Source organism: Marasmius oreades, chromosome 10 (assembly GCF_018924745.1).
Source record: "Marasmius oreades isolate 03SP1 chromosome 10, whole genome shotgun sequence".
NCBI classification, from domain to species: Eukaryota; Fungi; Basidiomycota; class Agaricomycetes; order Agaricales; family Marasmiaceae; genus Marasmius; species Marasmius oreades.
The window spans coordinates 2,699,102-2,723,756 of record NC_057332.1 but is presented as its reverse complement, the minus strand read 5'-3'; the positions used below and the strand labels follow the sequence as shown (position 1 = coordinate 2,723,756).

The window sequence follows — 24,655 nt, the reverse complement described above, 5'->3', positions numbered from 1 at the left end:
AAAGGCTGACAATGAGTCCACGGGCTATGATTATTTTAATCGTTCACCGTTCTTACCTGATATTCTGTCACAGCCTCAGGAGGGAAAAATTGACTGAGTACTTCATAACCAACTGAACACTGAACAAACTCGAATAGACTATAGTCTTCAGGGCTTTTTGTTCTTCGCCTGTGGCAAGCAAGTTCCACCAAACCACCGGAACGCGGACCGACATAGTTCCTGGACTGCGCTAATGGATTCTTCAGAAGGTGCCGATGATAGAAGATTTGAGGGCTATATTTTCCTACCCTTTGGAATAGATAATATAATGGTCATGGTCGCTACGGAGGTAAGTAATATGTAGACTGTAAAATCTGTAACCAGTGGTACTCTCAATATCAATAAGATAAAAGGAGACAGAGTCTGGATCCCACCTAGTAGCGAAAACCAAGCCGCCTACACACAGACTACTCATCCAACGTCTTCGATCCAAAAACAAACGACCTAGACCCCCAAGACGTATAGAAAAACGCACACTTGATTCTACATCTCTCCTCAATCACTCGAAACCTTTCTCCTATACCCGACTCTGTCCCGGTTGTGCTGGTGATAAGGTTCATATCGGCATATCTCCATCCTCCGAACACCAACCTAACCTCCCCGAGATCACTTCCCGCGGCCGCTCGGGTTTCCAGACTGGAAACAACACATTCCGCAACGGAAGACGTAAGCACCGCATCTAACTCCGTGATATTCAACTTCCGTAGATGAGAACCGAGAACTTCATCCCGAGCAAAGGAATCAAAAAACGTAGCTATACAAGCCCTTCCCTCCCTTCGTCCTCCTCCTCCCTTGATAGACACATTTAAGCTCTCTAAACGGGGGACAGCGCGGAGGATATAATGGATGGAAAGTCCTTCGCTCGCACCATCGTCCTCATCGTCATCGGGGTGGATAGAGAGCGAGAGACTGAGATTCCGGAGTCCACCGAACTTCTGAAAAAGGGGAAGAACACTTCCGTCTAATCTCTGTGCGTAGCCTTTAAACTCTAGCGATTCCAGGGAAGGTAGATCAACTGACTCTAACAAAGAGTATACGACGTCGTTAGGAGTTGGATTCCCAAATCCGAGCGTGAGGGATTTCAAACTCCTATTGGTAGCAGTTGCCAGAATAGGATAAAGGGTGGAACTTGATCTCTGAATTCCGTCAACCTGGAGAACCTCAAGGTTGTGAAGGGAAGGAAGGAGATTTATGAGGTCCACGAGTTGCCTCTCGAATAGACTAATATTCCCGATTTCGAGTGTTTTAATCGGGAGAGAAGAAAGTAAATCGGACACAGTGGTCGATCCCAAGCGTCCGAAGCGTCCAGTGGTGGAATCGAGCTTGAGGACCTGTAAATCAGGTGAGGTTTTGATAGCGTCACAGAGCCAGGATGGTGGGGAGTCTGAGGAGATGTCGGCGTTGAATGTGAGGGATTCGAGGAGGGGGAAGCTGAGGCGATGTGAATGGCGTTCACCGAGTTCGTCGGGCTCATAAACTGGTAATGGCAGTGCGGGACGAATGCTAACGTCCACATCACGTACTGAAAACGTTCTAAAGCGCGCCGAATGGGCTAAAATGAAAGAAAACGCTTTTTCAGAGTACGGAGTCCACGGTCCATCCCGTAAACAATCAATATACGTCGATTGATTTTTCCATTGAACCCAATCTGACACTGACCCCTTCTGGAACTGAACGTAAACCTGCGGTCCTTTGCCTTTCGAGGAAAGGCCGAAATAGGAGGAGAGGAGAGGGGTGATATTCCGATCTAGACAGTATAGGTTGATCCAGATGGATGACCATAAGGCCGGGAAAGATGCGATGATATCTCGCCAGCGGGTACAGACGTGAGAAAGCGTGTAAGGCACGGACTGTACTCCGTTCCATTCAAATTCTGAGATGGACAAGTGGTGGCCTGCGGATGGAATACAGAGAGAAAATATCTCTGTCCAGATTTCAGTTGGGATTCTTCGAGACGTGGTTAGTAGACTCCGTCGTTCTGATAAGCGGGTTTCGAGGTGGGTTTTATGACGTTCGAGGTCTTCCAGGGTTTGTTTGGCATGGGTTATTCTACATAGTAAGGTTTGGAGCTGATGTTCTTCCTCTGTGATGTTTGACAAGATTTCGGTAAGATTTTCGGGGTTGAGTGGAAAATTGGAAGAGCGGAAATGGGATTTCGAGAGCGGTGGAAGATTCTGAACGGGACAGCCTGGAGTGAATGGCTCGTTGCACCTCTCGCAGAGGACCAAAGGCTTGGACATGAACAAACTAATGAGGGGGTATGTCAATACCTTGCACTGTTAATGAGAGATTGAAGTGACCTTTCAACAGTGGACACCCTGGGGGAAGGTTTGAGGACAGCGTGCAGTGTTTGAGCGGAATATAACAGGCGAACTGGGTGCGAGTAATACCCTTACCTGGAGAAAAGAAAAGGACATCGTGGATGCGGCGCTCAAGGGGCCAATAAATAGAGATAACAGTACATCATGCATCATTCCTGGGTTGACGGAGGGGCGAATTCCAGCAGTCTGCGATACTCGAGTCCGTTGGGCCTGCGGGAACGAAAATTGATCTGCAATGTGCCATATAAGTAGAGGGTCGCTGGGATATGAAAAGCACTAAGTGTCGCGGATTTGTACGTACTTCGAGCTTCAGCTTGTGGCACTGACACCGGAAAACCTAAGTTAGAAATCATCTTCCACATAAATACCTTCATCCCCGTCCTCTCCGTCCCTCTGGGCCTTCCCGAATCTAACATTCTTCGGTCCGCCTTCGTCAAGTATTGATTGATATCTCAATGTATAATATGCATCATGGATGGAAGATGTCGATGACTCTCAACCTTCATACACTGAATATGTCAGATGACCGACTTGAAATGGTTGAATTGAGATTTAGACCCCAAAGACTAGATTTCCTGGATCGCAGGGCTTCTTTGATCAAGTTGGAAGATGGGGTATGAACTACGTCGGGATGCGGCGTGCGTTGGGCGTGCGCTCAGGATGATGGTCAGGGTCAGGTTGGGTTTCTTTACGTAAGTAACCACAACATCCTTTCCGCCATCATGCATCATGGTTGATCCGTACACGCCAGTTGTCGAGGGAAAATTAAGTACGATGGATTTATAGCTTGCAGGCTACCCTCTCACCCCAACTATCTAGCTCAAAGCTTTTAGTTTCTACGAGAAGCCAGTCGCTTTGTGCTATTATGGCTCCTTTCCGCGTAGAATGTTGCCTCTGGTGAGTGCTTCAAGTGTCCTGACTTTTCGATGTGAAATTGACTGAACCCATCAGAAAGAAGATGAGGTTATTTAACGAGAACAACAGAGCCAACCCTATTCTCAGCTTTTCAGTGCCAGCGCTCGTGAACCTATCTCTGAAGAATTCAAACCTCCTTGAAAGCGCGCCATCTCTTCCACCCTCGCACACCCCGATGTTAATCCTGCGCCATCGGTAGGCTATCACGCCATTATTCGCCATCGCTAATTCAGCGTTACTACCAATTCGGATCTTCGATGTGGGAGATTAGGTGGCAGCGGCTGACCTCGGTGAACCAGAGAAGAGAGCCGGGTTTCGGTTTGGTCAAGTTGGGCTCAAGCGCTCAGGACGGGCCACTATAGATTAAGAATCAGACCGGAGTGGGAGGCAAGTGGAAGAAACGCGACGTTCGATCGCTACATCGTTCAACGTTCCTCCAAGAAAACGATCCATAACCATTTACATTTTTTTGACGGGTACTATTTCTTCGTGCATAGATGAAGAGGGTATAACTCCTCACCCCGGGCAGAATCTTTTATGTTAGGATCGGACTTGGGGACTTGCAGGTCGGATTCGGGGTACGAGTCAATGGAAAGTGTCAAGAAGTTCAGATCTCCCAACCTTATCATCACCCCGTGTTCATCGACCCTTTTCCGTTTACCTCTCCCAGGCTTACAATCGGAATTGTTAGATGCATGTGCTTTCCTCAAAATAGTACATTCTATGCCAAGCCAACCTCACCGATGCAATCTTCCTCCACCCGATGGTTGCACCCTACGTCGCACGCAGCTGCCTGGCTCCTGGTACCGTCTCTTCGTACATCCGCCGGCGTTGTCAGTAATTGATGATGGTGTCGCGTTAATTGGAGGCGCGAGGTGACGGGGAGGGGGGGCGTACATAAGCTATCGTCATGCGGTACCGGTTCAGGACATGGGCAGCGTAGTTGAATAACATCATAAGACGTAGGGTACGTTAGCATATCCTTGACCCATCCGTTACTGCTCATCCTATTATGGTTTGTTAGGATGCAGACAGAAGAACAGACGTTCGGCTTATTTCGCCCGGCAAGAGGCGCATCAATGGAGCAGGTTCGGAACCTGGGTACTTGGAAGAGGAAACGTGTGTTCGTCGTCCCTCATAATGCGTCGCTTCCTCCATTTCTCCACGGGCTGAAAAAGCCACGGGCACGTAAACATACAGTTTAACTCCTTGATGAGGAGTAATTGATATTGATATTGTCTGAAAAGCACAAAAATCACACGAGATGGCTAAACGCAAAGGGACTCCTACTTATATATAAGTATAATGAACGAATTCCGTCATTAAGGAGACGATATGAAATGAGTGTAAGTACCAGCGAAAGTTAGTCTAGTCCACAAGGGTATACAAAGTCTGTTTCCCTAATAGCGACAATTCTCAGGAATGGTGTCATCGTCCTGGAAATCGGGAGTTGCGTTCAATCCAAGGCCCTTCTTGGCGAATGACTTTCTCAAAGTGCATTCATTGGCACCGTTGTTGAGGGTCTGGTCCGCTTGGATAATAGCCTCTCGGGCATCAAGTACGCTCGGGTTGCAAGGTTGAAGGGTAAGCGCGGTGATGATAGTTCTCAGAAAAACGACGTTTCCCTCTTTGCCGTTGGCGTCTGTCTTGGCGGTGGAACTGAAACCGAGGGCGTCCACGAGATCTGCGTAAACGGTGTGGAGGGTGTTGGCCCAAATCTCTCCGATATCTGGTGCAAAAAAAGAACTATGAGCACCCATTGACAGTGGGCCAAGAATTAGAGACCGTACTGTGGGCTTCGTCGAGTTTCGCGATATCAGAGTACTTGAGAGGGTTTACAGCTGGGTCGACGGAGTAAGGCTTGCTTCGGATACCGGCGGGGTCACCGGTAACGCCCTGTCCGAGGACGAAGTCCTGAGTTGCAGCCGAGGTTTGTGACATCCAGCTGTGTTAATGGGAAACAGGTCAGTGGATGAATTGGGAGGCAGAGATGAAGAAACGTCATCATACTCGGCGACAGCATCCGACCATCCCTCACCCATACCCTGGGACGCAAGCGTTTGCAAGCAACGAGCAGTTCCACCTCCAGTCATACGGTTAGTAACACCGTGGGTCATTTCATGAATTGGAATACTGTTCTCCATAGCACCGTCCTGTTCAATCTGGAGAAAATCAAGTGAGATCTAGTCGATTTACACAGCCGAGTAGCTATGAAAAAACCTACAGGGGTCAAGTTCCAGATGAACATACGACATAAAGCAAGTTGACCATCAGGGGGAGTGGCGAAATTGGCGTTGTTGAGACCGCCGGAGTCCTGGACGGACACCAAGACAAAGTCGTTCCCTTGGCCACCCTTATCAAAGTTGTCCAACTGAAAGTTGAACGTGCTCTCGGTGAATCCGTATCGGTAAAGGATGTCGTGGAAGGTATTAGCGATGTAGAATGCGTTGGTACGGGAAGCATCGAGGTTGTTAGGGTCGGAAGGATCTTTAGTCTGGTCGTAGGTGAAGTCGAAAGTCAGCTGACCGTCCTCGTCCTGACCGAAAGTGGTCAGGATTGAGGTCCGATCGTCGCTGGTCTTGAATGTAATAACGTTGTTTCCACTGTGTCGAAATACTATTCAGCCAAACAGATCCGAAAAATCGAAAGAGAGACCATACGAGGTATCCGTGGTATGAGTGTCTCCAAAAGCGTTCCATCCTAGGGGTGAGGCGTCGAGACCTTCCGGGTCTTTGAGCAGTTCGAGACCATCAGGTATAACCTTTTTGTCGATCGGAAGAACTTTGTACTAGATCGGACAAACATCATTTATCAACGAGTGAGCTGTCTGTCAGTTCAACGATAGACACTCACCGTCGCATGAGCAACAAAATCGGTGATCGAGATGACCTCTCCCAAATGCGCATCAACATAGGCCTCAACAAAGAGCTGGGTGTCATTGTTCTGGATTTGAACAGCGTGCACGAGAGACACAGAGCCATCGGGCTTTGCAAGGTAATTGAGCGTGGGCTCAATCTCGTTCCGGGTACCACCGAGTACCGATTCCGCTTTCGAGATCGCATCGTTCATGTTGATCGTCGGAGTGGAAGACGCGATATTGGCTATCAACCCCTCTCCAAGTTATTCATTTGGAAAGAAAGATCTTCATGGGATGGGACATACATGTGTCGACGAACGAGTTTCCGAAACTAATGGCACTGCTACCCTTGAAGGCAACGTTGGCCACAGCATTGATAATAGGAATACCGTCCTAAAAATCATAGGTACAAACATTCGTCAATCGTTTATTCTGCAGAAAGAACATCTTGCCACCGTACTTTGGCTTGCTTCACATAAGCGCTCGAAATGCCATCAGAACTCCATGATCCTGAAGTCCATTCGAGGCTAGAGGAATCGACTTGCAAGTTGTTTTGCAACCATGTCATTGCATTCAACTTGAGTTTCTCGGGAGTGTCAAAAGATACTGCGTTAGCCATAGATTGCCCTTCCCTGAAGGTCTGCAATAAATAGCCGTTAGTAGTAGGCAAAGGAAGGGATATTTGACGGACTTGAAACTTCGATGGGGGATGGTAAATATCCAAAGCAACCCCACGACCGATCAGTCGTTTGCGATGAGTTGCATGTTTGGAGGCTACAGGCCAGGGAGTGGCCTCCGAAAGAGACGCACAAAGCACGCCAGCGAGAACAGAGACGTAGAGAGAGGTTTGAAATCCCATGACTCGTAGGAAGAGGGGGAAAGGAACCTGGTCTACAAGGAAGGGAGGTGAGATTTTATACATATGTCGCCCGGTTCTCCCATCGCTTGGCAATGCTTAACCGAAACGGTGAAGCACTTCATTCTTTCAAAAAACAAAAGGTTAAGCATTATGGCAATAGCACAAATAACTGAAAGTGAAGCTGACGAATGTTTCGTTCTTCAGGAAAATTGAGAAGTCTAATGGAACGTTGAGCTCTTTACCACTCAGAAGAGGTATACCAAACCTAAAGCCAGTCTCCAGAAATCAGTCAACACGGAATAGACCTCGATGCCCGGACCTTCACTAACCGAGAGATCTCGGCCGATACCTATTAGACCCTGGCCTTCGGACAACCCTGATACTTTCGCGTTTGGATGTGGATGAGCTACAGATTACTTGACCTTGGTGTATCTCTGAATAGGAGAATACAGGCCTAATTGTCCAAGGCCGCAGAGTTCGATTTCATGTAGTGTAGTAGCGTTTTCTCATGTTTTCTGTAAAATCGATTCACATTATCCATCACAGGGTTCTTCACAAGCCGGGGGATGATTGTGCGAGGTCACTTGTGCTGTGGCCCCCTGTGGGGGAACGTCCGTGGTCCACTGTTTAAAATGTAGGATCATCATGTAACCATAGAAACTACGGGAACTTTAAGCTTTATTAGTCGTACTCACCTCCTATTGGAATGTTAGCCCTGCAACGCGTGCGCTTTCCAAGAGAAACAACTCACATATTCCCTTTTCACCACCGCATCGGGCTCACTTTGGGCTCACTTGTATCTCGTATGAAGCTGCACGAAGCTTAACTTGAACATTGAATTCGTTTTCATAAACACGAAACTTCGGAGCACAAATGGAGTGCTTGCGATATAGAAGTAGGATGGTCCCCAAAGTAAAATCGAGCGATGACGGTGATGTGGTGGTGAAAAGTGAAAAGTACAAATGGAAATAGTTTCCTTATCGCTCGTGACGATGATGATGAAGGGCTTGCACTTCTCTCATGTTCTTCGCCCAGAGCATTTTCTACAGGGTGACGTTGATCGTTATCGACAGATGATGGTATGAAGCCATGATAAGCGTACCATGTCGTCTTTCCTCCCTGCGATCGGTGCTATCATGCTCCGGAGTCCGGAAGAGTATGTTGGATTGCCCAATATCCTTCAACTTCATCCTCATTGATACCTTCACGCCATCCGGCACATTCCCTTGACGACTTCATACCGTCTTCTTCCTTCTTCTTGAAGATGATGGTCATTCGTGAACCTCCAATGTCCATGGTACGTGAAAATTCATCTTCATGGACACGAATAACAAGTAGAGCCGAGATCGATTAATCGCAAATGAATCGTTAACAGTGGATGTGATGGAACGACGGGATGTGAGAGTATAGATGAGCAAGCAGATTGCGAGCAGGATAAAGGATGACCTGGGCCTCGTAAACTGTAGCCGCAGTGGGTTGGTGGAGGAAGAACCACGTATGAATAAGCATGTGCCCTGGTAAATGAACGACTGTATTCTCCATAGTCATCTTACGCTCTTCCGCTAACGGTTAACACGATAACACCGTGCCCAACCGACTCGAGAGATCTGACATTGTCCACTTAGCGACACGTGTAATTCGGTCAATAACAGGCAAGGTTATTTGACGTTCCCTTCTCTTAGGTCTTCTATCGTTCAAGGTTTCTCGATTTACACGGTTTTCGGATATCTGCAAGACAATACGGTGAGTTACGAAGTAAAAGTAAAGTAAAGGAAACATACGGGCCTCAAAAACACTAAATACCTTTCACCGTCCTTGTTTTCGCCCAGGGCGACACCATTGATAGCCCTCACGACACCGTCAACGTTTTCTGTGGAGCCGTAAGAAAAGTGGAGGATGATTATCGAAATATTTTTGTTATCTTTCGTCGAATTGGTGGGGAGATGGAATCATAGAAGGAGGAGGGAGAGCGCCGGAACGGAGATAGTTCGGAACCAATTGTCGGAAATATTGATTCCGGTGTATAAGCGTTTATAAACGTTCCGCTTTTTCTCACAAGGCGTTACTAGGTGACCTTACCCTTTATGGAGCCTTATTTCGGCTTTATAGAGCCTTATTTGGCTTATAATCGTTAATAAGTGGGCCGAGAATTTTCTCACACCTGGCTTATGAGGTTTGTGAAGTATTCGGATCCGAACAGGTTCCGAAGATGTGTTTTCGTGTTGATGCGTGTGACCATAACGGTCACCGCATCTCTTCTTTGTACCATCATCATCTCTTCTTCAGGTAGCAGTCCTCGTTGCTGTAGGCAACGATGACTAAACTTTTTCTTAGCTTTTTCTTGTACAGTCTCTACATGCCTTTTTCTCTTTCTACATGCGTCAACCCTGTCAGAAATATGTGGAATTCCTCTCCTAACTGGCCAAAGTCGCCCACTACTCCTATATTCTTTTTTTCTTCTACTATTTACAAAACTATTTATATTCGAATACTCGCCCCCTTAACACCTCAGTCATTCCACTTACTGTGTGACTGTCTGAGGTGTTGTTAAGGACGTGCGGAATGACTCGGAACTGAACGGAACCGAAGGGAGAAATGATAAGATAAGATATAAGATATGTACTGAAAGATATACTAGAAGAGGAATGATCTTAGATGAAGAGTGGAAGGAAACAGAGTTGATCAGGATGTGTCGGAGAGCAACAAGGAGAGTGAAGGAGATAGTGAAGAGAATGGCAGAGTCTTGACAGTAGCTGAAGTTATTGGACAATGGCTCCCTGAGTCGAGCTGCCTTAGACCAGGTCACTGGGAAACCAGAGTCGAGTTTAATTCTAAAGAATGTAACTACTAAGTCGTACATCTTATATAGGATAGAATGTACAAGGTCCAAGACAGATCCAATAGTCGGATCCGCATTCGGACCGCCGACTCCCAAGCCGATAGTCTAGGCTTTAATGGGTAGTATGAAGATTAAGGTAAGTGGAGTAAGTAAGAATAGAATGAAAGTGATTGTGACCAGTTGGTCCGTATCGGTCCAGCATGGATGTAACAGTATCCCCCTCTTAAGGTTCTTGCCCTCAAGAACCTTTCCGAGACAGAAACCGAAAATGAAATAAATCATAAGTAGTTCAGAATGAATGGAGCCTGAAGAGGCGTAAATCGTAAGGTAAAAATGATCAAGTGATAGCTGATAGGCCAAAGCGAGACAAATATGAAAGAGTGATATAAGGCATACCATGAAAATTTCAAAGTCCAATCTTCCTTGTCCTCCTTCTGCATTCTCTCAAATTTTTTCATTCAGCTCATCATGTCCAACATTGTCCAGCCCCCTTCCCACCTCGCCCTGCCTACTCCCAAGCCTGTCTTCGTGTGCAGAGCTTTTGATCAACCAAAACCTGATCAGACGCCGAAAATTTTCGATGAAGATGAGTTCGATCATGCACGGCCGGAGGGTATTCCGAGGAGGACCTGGGCTAAGAGAGTGGAAGACAAGCAGGAGAAGGTCAGGTCTTTTAACCTGGAGTTGGAGGAGGAAGTTAAGCAGTGGAGAAAAGTGGGGGATGTGCATGAGGATGCTGAGGATGAGAGGTCGGAGGCCGTCAAGGCCGAATTGAGGCAGTGGGAGGAGACCGAGGCTGAAAGGCGACATCTGTTGGAAGCATGGTGGGTAGAAGAACAGCAGAAGGGGGAGGAAGCCGAAGCGAAGAGAAGTAAAGGGAAAGAAGTAAGCGTCGCTCCTAGTGGGTCCAGACGTGATGGGGATGATGAGGAAGAGGAAGAGGACATGGGAACTGATACGGACGAGAAGGTAAGTTTTTTAATAACAATTTTTTCTCTTCTTTTTCATTATTGTTTTTAGCTCATTTTTGCTACAACTCACAATACTTTTAAGCAGGGTGAGATCTTGGGATACCAACGAGCAAAGTGGGACGCCGAGGAGTCCTTGAGGAGCCCGATCGTGGGTTATCTCAAGCATGGGCACCCAGATCCGAAAGGAAAGGGAAAAGGAAAGGAAAGAGCCTATGTGGAGGCTGAAACTAGTAAGTGTATTCTTTTTTGAAAAATTTTGAGTACTAATCGGTTTACAGAGTGCAAGCGGTGTTCTGAGCAGGAGATCCCTTGCTGGATCCCGGACAGACCGAGCAAGGCGAAAGCCTGCGAAGCATGTAACCTCAAGAAGGTTGGGTGTTCATTCGCCGGAGGAGGACGATCAGCCGTGAATGTTGCTGATAATACAAGGTTGGAAGAGTTGATGGAGGAAATGATAGGAGAACAGAAACTGACCAATCAACTCCTAACTGAGTTGATTGGTCGTTCTAAAAGTAAGTCTTCCTTTGCTACTCGTTTCTTTTGCTCACTATTTGCAGAATCTTCCAAGATTGCGATCCCCGAAGTGGAGGCCGGGCCTTCAAAACCAAAAAAGAGAAGAAGGATCGTGAAATCAGTGGAAGTAGAAGTACCAAAGGAAAAGAATATTGAGAAAGAGCTGAAAGAAACCGGCAAAGAAGGGGAGGATGAAGATATGGCAATAGGAGAGTAAGTGGAAAGTAAGCAGCCGAAGTCGGACCTTAATAGAGTAGAAAATTTGTAAATAGTACGGACCGAAACAGCCATTTGGGCCTTAATAATTGTAAAAGTTTTTTCTTGAAATTGAAGAGAGTGTAATGAGTGAATAAGGATCATAAGGATCTGGAGGGACCCGGTCTATTAGGTACTTAGTGTGAAATTCCGTAATGATCTCCTCAGCCTGGAAGTTATCGGCCAGGATCCAAGAGTATTCTTCATCAGTACCTTCATATCCTAACCACCATACATAGTACTGCAGCTTGCATCAGAACCGTCGGTCGATTTTGGAATCGAGTATCTCCGAGACCTCGTAATGATCTTCAGAGTCTTCGACAATAATGGGTGCGGGCGGGTCCTGGACATGATTAGGGATAGGATTAGGAAGGATAGATTCTAATTGAGAGATGTGAAAGACGGGATGAATAGAGCGGAGTTCTGTCGGAAGCCGAAGAGTGTAAGCAACTGTGGACGGTTGAGCTATGATTTCAAAAGGACCAAGATACTTTTCCAAAAACTTCTTGGTCGGCTGAGTCGATTTGATGTTTTTGGCTGTCACCATGACTCAGTCTCCAACCTTCCATTTGGGATGCGGTATAAGTTTTTTGTCCTTCTGTTCCTTGTAGTGTTTCTGAGCTGCTGTTAACTTGTCACGGAGCATAGAATGTAATTCGTCTAGATCGACAACAAACTCACGGGCCCTTGCAGATGTGATATCGCGTTCTGGATGGACAGTGATGTTTGGATGATAACCCTTGTTGGCAAAGAAAGGAGAGATGCCGGTGGAAGCGTTCGGAGCATTGTTATACGCGAACTCTGCTAAGGGAAGAAGTTCGTCCCAATTGTCCTGCTGGTAATTGCAGTAGATTCGGATGTACTGTTCTAAAGTTTGGTTAGCACGTTCAGTCTGTCCATCAGCCAAAGGGTGATATCCAGAAGTGAAGTGAAGCTTCATATCCAGAGCAGTACCTAAGGAGCGCATGAATTGAGAGATGAATTCGGAACCGCGATCAGAAGTGACATGATTTTGAACCCCGTGTTTAGAGAAGACGTGAATAATGAAGATGCATGCGAGCTGTTCAGAAGTGATAGTAGTGTCAGTTGGAATGAAAATGGATTGTTTAGAAGCACGATCTATAATGACTAGGATGGAATTATAGCCATTAGAATTCGGAAGTTCTTCAATGAAGTCCATGGATATGGAATCCCACAGATGGGCCAGAACCGGTAGAGGCTGAAGCATACCGTACGGTTGATGTCTTGGAGACTTGTTCCTATTACAGATAACACAGGACTTAACATAATCATGGACCAATTCATGGATCCGTGGCCAAGTGTACTGCCGTCGGATGGTCTCTAGGGTACGATTCTGACCGAAGTGTCCAGCTGGAATATGGTCATGAAAGATGCAGAGGACCCGGAGTTGGAGATCCTTAGCATCTGGAACGTAGATTCGTTCATCAAGACAAAGAAAACCAGACTCATTTAAAGACCAACGAGATTTCTCAGGATCCGTAGCAGACTGGAAATGTTCCCGAAGGGATTCACCTTCTGACTGAGCTGTTCAAATGTCTTCGTGAAGTCGTTCAATGTCCATAATGACACTAGTGCGAAGGACGGGGCCTTCAAGGAAGGTAGCACAGAGGGAGGAGGAGAGTTGTTCTTGTGTAAAGACTGGACAGAAGTTATGAGGATTAAGACTGGCATAAGCGGTATCTCCCTCTTTAGGGTAGATGTCCCATCGTCTAGTAAGAGCGTCCGGTTTAGTTCCGAGACGTCCGGGACGGAAACAAATAACCATGTCAAAATGAGAGAGATATTCGGACCACCTAACTTGCCGACAGGTAAGAATCTTGGTAGAAGTGAAGTATTCCAAGTTCTTATGATCTGTAACCACATCGACCGGATCTCCGGAACCCTCCAAGTAATGTCGCTACCGTTTGAACACTTCAAATATAGCAAGAAGCTCCTTGTCGTGGACGTCATAGTTGAGTTTGGGAGGCGTGAAAGTGCATGAGTGGAAAGCAATAGGATGAATCTCACCATCCTCGGTCCAAAGGGAAAGGATTGCAGCTAATGCGTAATCGGAAGCGTCAGTCTCCAGAATGATTTCCTGATCAGGAAGCCAGTGCGTAAGTATAGGAGCATGAGTAAAAGCTTCCTTTAATGTTTCAAACGCTTTCTGACATTCAGGACCGAAATTCCATTTAATCTGCTTCTGGGTGAGGCGGGTAAGAGGGACAGTGATGGCACTATAATCATAAATAAAGCATCGATAGAAATTGCAAAAACCAAGGAAGGATTGGATATCCTTGATCTTATGCGGTGGAGGCCATTTGGTAATGACTTTGACCTTTGCCATGTCCATTCGCAAGCCTTCAGGGGAGAGAATGTAACCGAGGTATTCAATGGTATCTGTGTGGAAGTCGCATTTCAAAGCTTTACAGTAGAGTCCGTTCTTTCGGAGTCTACGGAGAACTTCCTTAACATGCTCCCGATGGGATTCGAGGTCGTCCAAGTAAATAAGGATGTCATCCAAATAAACAAGGACATTGACGTCAAGCATGTCAGAGAAAATATCGTTAACAAAGTGTTGAAAAACAGATGGAGGATTAGTTAAACCTTCCGGCATAACACGCCATTCAAAGGATCCATAATGAGTCCTGAAAGTGGTTTTTGGTTCGTCTCCAGCAGTGATCCGGACGAGATGATAAGCATGACATAAGTCTAGCTTGGTGTAAATCCGAGCCCTCCGAGGTGAGTCTAGAAGGTCAGATATAAGAGGAAGCGGATACTGGTCTTTCTTTGTGATCTTGTTAAGGCCACGGAAGTCGACGCATAGGCAGAGATCGCCAGACTTCTTTTTGACAAAAAGAACAAGAGCACCGTAAGGGGATTTCGAAGGAGTGATGAGTCCAGCACTGAGATGTTTGTCTATGAAGTCTCAAAGTGCCTTGAGTTCAGCTGTGGAAAGAGAGTAGATCGGTCCATAAGGCAGATCCGAACCATCCTCTAGATTGATCTTAATATTATAAGGTCTATGCGGGGGGAGTTCCCCAGCTTTCGACTCGGAGAAAACATCAGCAAACTCGTGATACTCCATAGGAATATGTGCAAAATCCTCATTGGATAAATCCAAGGCTCTTCTGGTCACCGACTTTTCCGTTGTGTCTACCATTTGCATGGTATAAGATCGCGCACCTGATTGCTTTGTAGCGTTCAAGTAAGCACGAGCAGAGATGATGGAAACCAGCAGAGTCGAGTTGGAAGGAGTGTTAAGAAGATCTGCATAGGAGTAAATAGGCTCAAAAGGAAAGTGAGAAGTTTTAGAAGCATAGCAGAGTTTAGCCTGTTGGCATTTGCTCGGGCCCGCTGGAATGGGTTTGTCTGAGTCCTCAACAGAGGGAGTCGGACAGTCGGCTGGATTCGTAAGCGTGTCAGTTTGGAAAGTGATACTGTTTTCAGACCAGTCAATCAACGGATTGTAGCGATTGAGCCAGTTGTATCCCAGAACTAAGTTGCAAGTAGAATCTAGAGATGTGACATAAAAGTCGATTAGAATGGTTTGCCTGTAGAGAACTTCATCAGAAGCGAGGCAGATGACATCATAACGGAGCTGATGGAACCGTCGATTAATCGTAAAGATATAGGTGAAATAGGTATTGTATGTACTAGATTCTTTGTAACAAAGCCTTTATCAATAAAGCAATGGGAAGAACCAGAGTCCACTAGAGCCAAGAAATTATATGTATCGGAGGTAAGAGGAACTGTAAGCAAATTAGAAGAAGAGAGCGCAGCTGCATTGAGTGTAACCTCAGGATAGACACAATCTGGTGCAGTGCAACTCCGAGCTTGTGCCGAGGCATCAGAGTTGCAGCCTAGTTTCCCGACTTTTCGTCGGACTTGGCTTTCTCCGGAGTAGAAGAAACTGTCGCTGCACGGGCTTTAGCATCCTTCGCAGTCTGATTAGTCTTCTTCTTTTGACAATCCTCAACTTTATGTTTACCCAACCCACAATAGCTACACAACCCTTCCTTCAACCATCGGGCCTTCTCATCGGCATTGAGTTTTCCATCCGTTCCTAACTTCTCCAAGAATGGAAGACGACGAAGGATTCGGAGAAATAATTGAACTGGAGTTGTAGACCAGTGAGGAAGTTTTTGAGTTTGGTGGGGTCGGAGCCGTTGAAGGTTTCGGTTTGGCACCTTTCTTCGGTTTTGCTTTTTCGCGTAGCATTTGCTGAAGCAGAAGATTGTGAGTGGTGAGGTAGATAGCATAAGCCAAAAAGAAACCCTCAGCTCCGCCTCCTTGTGGTGGACCATGACCACCACCTCCACCACCGGGGGGACCACCGCCTCCTGAACCACCTCCTGAACCACCTCCTGAGCCACTGATCGGAGGATCTGACGGATCCTCATCGGGGTCAGTACCATCGTCAAAAGAGTCATCCTCTTCGTCATCCGCTCTACCCTTGCCTTTATTCCTCCTTGGTGTCTCCAGAACCTCCTCGATGTGCATTTCGGAGATGATCGGAGATTGTCGGGGGGTGCGTTGGTTGGAGCTGCGATTGCTGGAAGAGCGTCGGGGACTATTGATGGTACCTTGGAGTTTGCTTAGAGATAGTAAAGTATTGTATGGGTCGTTGGAATCAGAAGCATAAACGCTACTGACCCTTCGTGAGGAACTGGGAACTTGAAGATGAGATATGCGAAGATGAGACCTGACATGGGTCGTAATCGGAGTAGGATGGGAAGGAAACATAGAACTGAAGATCTTGAACTGATCAGAGACGTCGTCCAGAGTGAACGACATTTTGACTCAAGAAAAAGAATTAAACTACTGTTAAGGACGTGCGGAATGACTTGGAACTGAATGGAACCGAAGGGAGAAATGATAAGATAAGTAAGATATGTACTGAAAGATATACTAGAAGAGGAATGATCTAAGATGAAGAGTGGAAGGAAACGGAGTTGATCAGGATGTGTCGGAGAGCAACGAGGAGAGTGAAGGAGATAGTGAAGAGAATGACAGAGTCTTGACAGTAGCCGAAGTTATTGGACAACGGCTCCCTGAGTCAAGCTGCCTTAGACCAGGTCACTGGGAAACCAGAGTCGAGTTTAATTCTAAAGAATGTAACTACTAAGTCGTACATCTTATATAGGATAGAATGTACAAGGTCCAAGACAGATCCAATAGTCGGATCCGCATTCGGACCGCCGACTCCCAAGCCGATAGTCTAGGCTTTAATGGGTAGTATGGAGATTAAGGTAAGTGGAGTAAGTAAGAATAGAATGAAAGTGATTGTGACCAGTCGGTCCATATTGGTCCGGCATGGATGTAACAGGTGTGTATTTACTGAACTCTATTCCATCCTCACATTCACTAATTTACATTTCTACAGTACCAATCTAATTGTACTTACTCTAACAGGTACTGTAGAATTCAGTTGTTCCACTTACTGTGCGACTGTCTGAGTACCAATCTAACTGTGCTTACTTTAACAGGTTATGGGCCCCAGCTTTTAACACTGCACAAGAAATCATGGTATAATCACACAAGGATCATTTGCGACTGCTATCCATTCCCTATTTCCCTGCCTAAAACACATTTATTACACCAATGTCATCTACCACTACCCCTAACAATTACATGACCATACAATTGCTCCCTGAGGATGAAAAGTTTAATGGAGAAAATCTTGGGAACTGAAGATCTATGAAGAAGCAAGAACAAGGATGGACTTATGGGACAAACCCATGGAGAAGGAATTGAACAATTTGGACACATGTAAGGCATTCACCCCAGTGTCCAAGCCAAAAGGCATGAAATTTATTGGCCTGAAATGGGTTTATGCTTTGAGGAAGGATGGAGACGGAAGATTGACTGAGAGATGGGCACGGTTGGTAATAAAGGGATTTACACAGCAAAAGGGGTGTCAGGAGGGTGAACCACCTATGCATATGCCAGGCCTCGAGCCCTGATGCTGAGGATAGCATATGCCTAAAACAACCCAACACCCATGTAGGGCGTACTCCAAGGGGTACCAAACCCCGGTACTCCGACCTACTATGAGATCATACTCCAGACTAATGCTGGCGGACCATCCTACGGGCCTATCAGGAATAGAGGATGACAAGAGCTGGTGGCCAAGGAGAATGAATAATGATGATGTCTGGTATCGTGAATATCCATGAACCATGTGGTGAACCATACAACAAACCGTACTCCTCTAACAAGAGTAGACCTTCGGTGATGAGAGCGTCCTACGATGAGGACCATATCCTCATGAGCCAGTACTCCAATGACAATGAGAGCATACAATAGATGGTACCCAATGTGCACCAGTGTAGTGTACCATATACCTGTAACCTAATCCATGCATACCCCATCCTGTACTCTAACATGGGAGAAGGGACTCTAGGACAAGTCTGGACTACGATTGGATGGTGAGTCCCCTAATAAAGGCGACCTGGGCGACGTAGAGCGACGGAGTGAATGGGGCAGAGGCAAAAGGTAAGGATAGGAAAGGATAAAGGAGGACCAAGGACAAAGGGACAGAGGAGATCAAATTCTAGGGAACTATCTACCACTAAGTACTCCTTATATACCTATCTAATAGAAAGGGTTGTACTCCTATACTAGTGACCCCTTATCTAAGATTAGGAGTACTCTCCTATGAATCGACCCATTTCACATGATATCTCCCTTGATCGTACGCCAAGTCCAACCGCAGTTGACCGTATAGGAGGAGAAGTCAGCGGTAGGTACTACTCCTGGTTCAGTTCATGACAAGGGGGTACATGATTATGAGTCTTGGGATATGGTTCCAAGATATGAGTCCCTACATATTCTACTCTCTATTGCTGCTCACCTTGGACTTCACCTTTGGTCAGGGGATTTTGAAGCAGCATATCTGAATGCTAAGCCCCAAGGAATCAACTACCTCCAGCTACCACCCGGTTTTAAAAATTGATATTCCCTTCGAGATGGAACAGAAACGGTGCTCCTGATGAACATTAACATATACAACACTATGGACACCAGACACCAATGGTTCAAAATGATCGACCAATCATTCCGTGACTTTGGATACTTACCCATTGCAGCTGATCCATACATTCAATACAAACAGGACACAGATGGCTACACTGGAACTTTTTGCTATACCAACAACCTTGACAGGATTTCCTCGAATAATGAGCATGGGCTTGCTCTGGTCAAGCAAATCAAAGCAAAGTATCCGTTCCAATACTACGGTCAACCCGATGTTGAGTTAGAGATGACAGTTTGCGTGGACAAAGGGACTGGAGACATATCAATCCATCAGAGGCCGTTAATCAACAAGATGTTCGGTAGATTTGGAATGACAGATTGTTCACCAAAGTACACTCCACTGTCACACGGAATTGAATTTGAGGATAGCCAGCCATTTCCCATCCCCGCCGCTGATACAATATTCATGACGAACAAAGAATATTCATCTCTTGTTGGAATACTGAATCACATCAGCTAGGGAACTCACCCCAACATTGCATTTTCCATTGGTCTTCTGCAATGTTACATGACTGACCCTCAACCTGTCCATTGGTGAGCTGCAATGCACATCATAGCCTACCTTAAAGTGATGAGGAAGTATCGGCTAACTTACCTTGGGGGAAAGGGATCATTGAAACCGGTAGGATATGCTGACGCTGCTCATGCAGATATCAGAGAGGAAAATGAACTTGCGACTAGGAAGTCGATGAAACGAACCGTTCAACCTTAGAACCACTGCACCCAAATAGTGGGGTTTTAAGGCTTACGTGGCAAGCTAAACGATAGGGACCGCCGAGGCGACAAGATTTACTCAATGGTAAACACTTGCTGGAGAATACTGGGAGGGAGTTTGGAAGCACTTGTAGCACACTGGAAAAGATACTGGGGGTGAGGACACTGGAATATTTGGGGGAACACTTGGGAACACTGAGGAGAGAGAGAGAAAAGCAGAAAGCACAAGAGACAAAACACAAATGGAGGGTTTAAAATTACAAGGCTGGGGAAAAAGCTAGATACATGGTGGGTTTATATACTACTGAGCTATCTACATGGGGATAAGACTTAGCCAATAGGAAATAAGATGGAATAACCATGGAATGACTGTGAATGACTGGAATGGCTGGGAATGACTGAAATGACTGTGAATAACTGGAATGACTAGGAATGACTAGAATGACTGGGAATAACTGGAATGATTGTGAATGACCGAATGTCAAGTTTTCTAGAATGGCAAGGATGTCCAGGATGCCCAAAAATCAATTTCTGGGGATTATTTACAGCTGGACATGCCCTGGAAAGTGAACAATTCGATTCGTGACAGTCGACTCAAGGTTATGTTTTTTTGATGTTGGGAGGAGCTGTATCGTGGAGTTCAATGAAGCAAAGAAGGATTGCAACATCTATGACTGAAGCCAAAGCAGGAGCATTAGTTCATGCTGGGAAGCAAGCAATTTGGATGTGGAAATTCCTGGATGGTTTGGAACTTCACCAAGATTATCCCTTCCATATATGTGTCGACAGCACTGGAGCTATCTCATTGACTGAAGCCACCATGAGACATGCTTGTATGAGACATTTTGACTATGATTGGGCGTGGGTTAGAGAATCAGTTTGAGAAAAGGAGCTCAACTTCTCATATGTCCCCAGCAGTGAAAACATTGCGGATCTATTCACAAAATTGCTATCTTGACCAGCTGTTGAGAAATTTTGCAAGGATCTTGGTCTATCTATGGAGTAATTCACTCAGGAATTCAGGGGGAGTGTCAGAAATACATGGAATTCCTCTCCTAACCAGCCAAAGTTGCCCACTACTCCTATATTCTTTTTTTCTTCTACTATTTACAAAACTATTTATATTTGAATACTTGCCCCCTTAACACCTCAGTCGTTCCACTTACTGTGTGACTGTCTGAGGTGTGTGTTTACTGAACTCTATTCCATCCTCACATTCACTAATTTACATTTCCACAGTACCAATCTAATTGTACTTACTTTAACAGGTACTGTAGAATTCAGTTGTTCCACTTACTGTATGACTGTCTGAGTACCAATCTAATTGTACTTACTTTAACAAACCCCCACCTTCAACCCTCTTTCTGGACTCTACCTCATTTCCTCATTTCCTTTCTCACTCTTTCGACCTGCATTATGATGTCCACCACTGTGCCTGCTGACTGTCTCCGTCCTAGGGCCATGTGTCCTAAACCCCAACTGGGTGCCCAAGGTTGTTTTGTGTCACACTGTGATATTCGGATGGGTGGGCAAGGTGGTGACCACAAAGATGAGATTGCAGGATCCAACTCACCTTCTGCGACTGGTGACAAAGACGAAATTGATCAGTTCAGTGACCAGCCAGCATTCCAACCTTCGACTGCAAACACGGTGGATGATGATACCACCCCTGATGAGGGCGCTCGAGGTGTGAGGGCACCTTCCACCACTCAGGCTGGAACAACTACCCTTTCCGTGCAACCTACCAGCTCTGCACTGTCTGATTCACCCCCTGGCATCATCTGAGGTCCAATGCCCAGTGGTTCTGGGTGCATACACCCAGCTCATGCTCACTCTTTGGGTAGTCCCTCCATCTCTCCACCTCGCTTCTCCCCCCTGGAGAAAGCGAAGGGCAAGGAGCTGCCCATGCATCCCACCTGCTGGTTGAGCAACCCCACAGAGGTACAATGACCCACTGGTATCTTCCTGCCCGCAACTGATATACCCACAGGTATGCCTCCCACAGGGGTGCTGATGTCTGCTGACCCACTCACTGCTCACGATGGTCGGCTTCATGGAGGTATGGGCTGTACCTGCTGGTCTTCCCCTTCACTTGTCTGACACATTTGTTAGCTTCTGGTGCTGACCCTGGCCTGGATCGAATCTTGCACGATTGCAGGACGGTCAACCTGCACACCAAGACCTGTTTGGAGCCCACTGCCACACTTATCGCAGATTCAAGTAAGTGTCACAGATGATGCAGACGTTGCAGGTGTTCGCCTTCGAGCTTCTTCAAATTCTTCTGACAGCGAGTCTAATGCCGGTAACGGCACTAAAAACTACTACCAGGTGCAGCAAAACACACTCCAAGCATGAAGTGCGCAAAACCAAACCCAACACTAGCAATTAGCGTAGTTGATTTGTGGAGGTCGGTGTTATGGATGTGTGGAGATCGACCGGACCCGAGTGGATCTGACAAATAGAATGACAGATAGATAGAAAGAAGAAGTGAAGAAGTGATCGGAAGTGATCGGAATGTTTCGGACAGCAATGAGAGAGAGATGAGAGTGACGAGTCTTGACAGTAGCCAAAGTTATTGGACAATGGCTCCCTGAGTCGAACTGTCTTAGACCTGATCAATGAGATAACCAGAGTCGAGTTAAATTCTAAAGTACTAGCTATTAAGAAGTACATCTTATATAGTACTCGAGATAACTAAAGGAGATAGAGTGAAAGTAGATGAGATCCGATCAGAGTCCGAGTTGGACAGACTAAGGAATTAAGCGAAGTTACTAGACTGAATGGACACTCGGCCAAGTAGAGATAGTGGAGTAAATAATGTGAATGTGTGGAGTATAGGAATGATAGTAAGTAAAAGCATCTTGGTCTTTGTTACAAACAATCCTTGGTCATGGACTAGGGACTGGATGGAAGCGGACCGTAATCCGGTAATGGGCGAAGAATACCACTCAAGAGTTAACCTAATATCAGAGCTACGGGAGTAGCACCAACACCAAATCAACCCAAAAACTAGTAAACCTCCGTGTAAAGTCTATCAATAACTCTACACACCAGGAAAGATTGCAAGGGTGGACTGCTTGGCAAAGGTTACGCACAAGATCACAGTCTCAATATCGTAGGAACTTTTTATGAAATCAATGTGTAACTGCAAGTGTAAAACACCACAGCTACGGGGACTCTAGGGTTGTAGGGGCTCTGTTTATTGTCCAGTGGACTAAGTGGGACTATGAATTTCGTCTACGGTAAGACTAATTCGAACGATTGGAGACTATTGCCCTCAACGGACACGAAAACTAAGTCCTCGGCGGACACGAACGCTAAGACCCTCGGCGGATCACGAAACAGTAATCAAGACCTCGGCGGCCTACGGACGGATAGTTCTCTAGTTTTTGACCTCGACGGTCTCGTATAGTTCAAATCAAATCTTATCGTTTCACTGCACAAAGACAGGGCAAATCTCTCTATTGGTGTCAAGAGCAGTTACTCACGGGCAACCCACTCAGGACTTTCCTACGCACGGGTAGTACTTTTTTATCTACGGATACATGAGCTGCTTTTATACTACTTCTACGCTAGCTTTGTAATCCTATCTCTACTTGTTTTATCTCTAAAAATAATGCACCGTAGCTACGAATCCATGTGGAATCTTATCGCTAGGGACTGCTACGTGTGCAGAATCTTGTCTACGGAGCTTTTCCGTATTCGAATCATATGTTTTGGACCAATCTGGACCGATCTTCATTCTTGTTTCAGCATGTAGAATGGACCTACATAGGCGTACCATATGGTATTTCCTGCCTACGGACCTTATCCTGCATTTCGACGTTATCAAATCATATGGACTTTGTGTGTCCAAGTAGTTCCAGCATATGGATCCAGAGTTCCGAATCGCCATAGCACATGAACAGTGTGGACTCCGAGATCCGTTGTTCATTCCTGCCTGGTTCCTAGGTACTCTATCTGTGATCTGGGATCTGTATCATGTCTTTCTGTCTTTTCCTCAGATCGGGGCTCGATCTACGGTCATATCAAATTTCTCCTAGTCTGTGTGGTCCTATGTCCAATTTCTTGTCAACCAAATCCCCCGTAGAAGTAGGTACTCCTAGTATGAAGGTCTTTTGACTTTGTTAAGTTCTGCTACGAACGGTTCTGTGAAGACTACAAGTCTTCTAATAGTACAATCCCTTGATATGCCAGTGCATAGTAGAATGTAGAGAGTAGAACTCGGTGAATTACCGCTTAAGTCCTCTGCTCATAGTGTTCTACAGGTTTCGAACGGTCATACAGTTTTCTGACACGATCTACGGCTCTCTCTAACTGGTCTAGCTGCGCCGACGGCACATCCTACTAGCGGCACTAGCTTTACCTAGTAATTTGGGCTCACTCTAGTTCTTAATACGATAAATATCGCTCCGTAGCACTGTTTTAAAGTGCAAAAAGAACCTTGTAGCATAGTCAACTAAGTCGCATTATCTCCCCCAAACAAAAGAGGACTGTCCCCAGTCCATCTACGGACTGAGCACAACATCATCTTCTATCGTTTGAATTGATCTACGGCTTTTTCATTTAGTAGTTCTACTAAAAGCCTTCAAAATGGCCTGTAGATCTACTTAATCTTATCTACGGTGTACACTCTAGTGTACAACCGTCAAGTCTCTGACTTAGAGAAATTTTGAGCTCGAGCTCTACGCTGACCAGTGCTAATGTTCCCAAAAAGGAAATGTTCCGACATCAAAATGATTTTCCCACGCCAGAACTCCTACGATGCAATGTTCCGTCGTTAATTACTTTCATCATTTCTTGATTATGGCCTCATCATTCCGTAGATGATTTCAACAGCCTCGAGGCTTTAATTTCCGTAGATCTGGAATATTCTACAACATTCTGCGATGTTCTACGGTCATGTGCTGGTTCATATGTTGGATTTGGCTATAAAAACCGCAGCAGTTGGACTTAGCAGGAATTTTCATTCCTCCCTTCTCCCACCGCTCTTCGGTCGCTCTTCGCCGCCGCTCTTCTTATCTCTTTGCTCACTGTTCTCAACGTTCTCAAGGTGAGTGGGGACAATCTACGGAGGCTTCGGAGTCTGCTCCGAGGCCCGTAGATTGTTTCTTTTCTTATGTGTTTCTACGGTGTCACGTACTAACGCGACGCCGTAGATCCTTTCTGATGCCTTCAAAACAAGACAAGGGCAAGGGAAAGGCCGTAGAGCCGGATTCTTCTTCGCCGTCTCAGATTATCATTGACATGTTGGAGTCCCACCTCCAGCGAATCCATCAATGGTTTGGGAGCCTCCACAATCGCCTAGTCGCGAAAGTCACCGAAGAACCAGAA

General features: G+C 46.0%; 4 protein-coding genes across 4 annotated transcripts; 2 read left to right on the top strand and 2 right to left on the bottom strand.

Annotated features, from left to right (window-relative positions):
• Positions 1-327: 327 nt before the first annotated feature.
• Positions 328-3,036, bottom strand: E1B28_002867 (uncharacterized protein). The gene is made up of 4 exons (XM_043159815.1): positions 2,662-3,036; positions 2,340-2,590; positions 414-2,286; positions 328-353 (listed from the first exon to the last, which is right to left on the bottom strand). The coding sequence occupies exon 3, from the start codon at positions 2,277-2,279 to the stop codon at positions 447-449; it is 1,833 nt and encodes a 610-aa protein (XP_043003421.1). The 5' UTR covers positions 2,280-2,286; positions 2,340-2,590; positions 2,662-3,036; the 3' UTR covers positions 328-353; positions 414-446.
• Positions 3,037-3,812: 776 nt separating this feature from the next.
• Positions 3,813-4,154, top strand: E1B28_002866 (uncharacterized protein; the record flags this gene model as incomplete). Its single annotated transcript, XM_043159814.1, has 1 exon — positions 3,813-4,154. The coding sequence occupies one exon, from the start codon at positions 3,813-3,815 to the stop codon at positions 4,152-4,154; it is 342 nt and encodes a 113-aa protein (XP_043003420.1).
• Positions 4,155-4,616: 462 nt separating this feature from the next.
• Positions 4,617-7,334, bottom strand: E1B28_002865 (uncharacterized protein). The gene is made up of 11 exons (XM_043159813.1): positions 7,321-7,334; positions 7,178-7,256; positions 6,824-7,114; positions 6,593-6,772; positions 6,438-6,525; positions 6,129-6,376; positions 5,936-6,063; positions 5,500-5,878; positions 5,286-5,437; positions 5,066-5,220; positions 4,617-5,004 (listed from the first exon to the last, which is right to left on the bottom strand). The coding sequence occupies exons 3-11, from the start codon at positions 7,052-7,054 to the stop codon at positions 4,676-4,678; spliced, it is 1,890 nt and encodes a 629-aa protein (XP_043003419.1). The 5' UTR covers positions 7,055-7,114; positions 7,178-7,256; positions 7,321-7,334; the 3' UTR covers positions 4,617-4,675.
• A 13,403-nt stretch (positions 7,335-20,737) lies between these two features.
• E1B28_002864 (uncharacterized protein) lies at positions 20,738-21,106 on the top strand (the record flags this gene model as incomplete). The annotated part of the gene is made up of 1 exon (XM_043159812.1): positions 20,738-21,106. One exon carries the CDS (start codon positions 20,738-20,740, stop codon positions 21,104-21,106), a length of 369 nt encoding a protein of 122 aa, XP_043003418.1.
• Between the last annotated feature and the right edge of the window lie 3,549 nt (positions 21,107-24,655).

What these genes read in the sequence shown, in the direction of transcription:
- E1B28_002867 (XM_043159815.1), bottom strand. Translation starts at nt 2,279, where the DNA reads ATGTCCAAGCCTTTGGTCCTCTGCGAGAGGTGCAACGAGCCATTCACT.
- E1B28_002865 (XM_043159813.1), bottom strand. Translation starts at nt 7,054, where the DNA reads ATGTATAAAATCTCACCTCCCTTCCTTGTAGACCAGGTTCCTTTCCCC. An exon ending in AAACTCGTTCGTCGACACAT is followed by an intron (nt 6,377 to 6,437) that starts GTATGTCCCATC and finishes AGGGGTTGATAG; the next exon opens with CCAATATCGCGTCTTCCACT. An exon ending in GAAACTCGACGAAGCCCACA is followed by an intron (nt 5,005 to 5,065) that starts GTACGGTCTCTA and finishes TTTTTGCACCAG; the next exon opens with ATATCGGAGAGATTTGGGCC.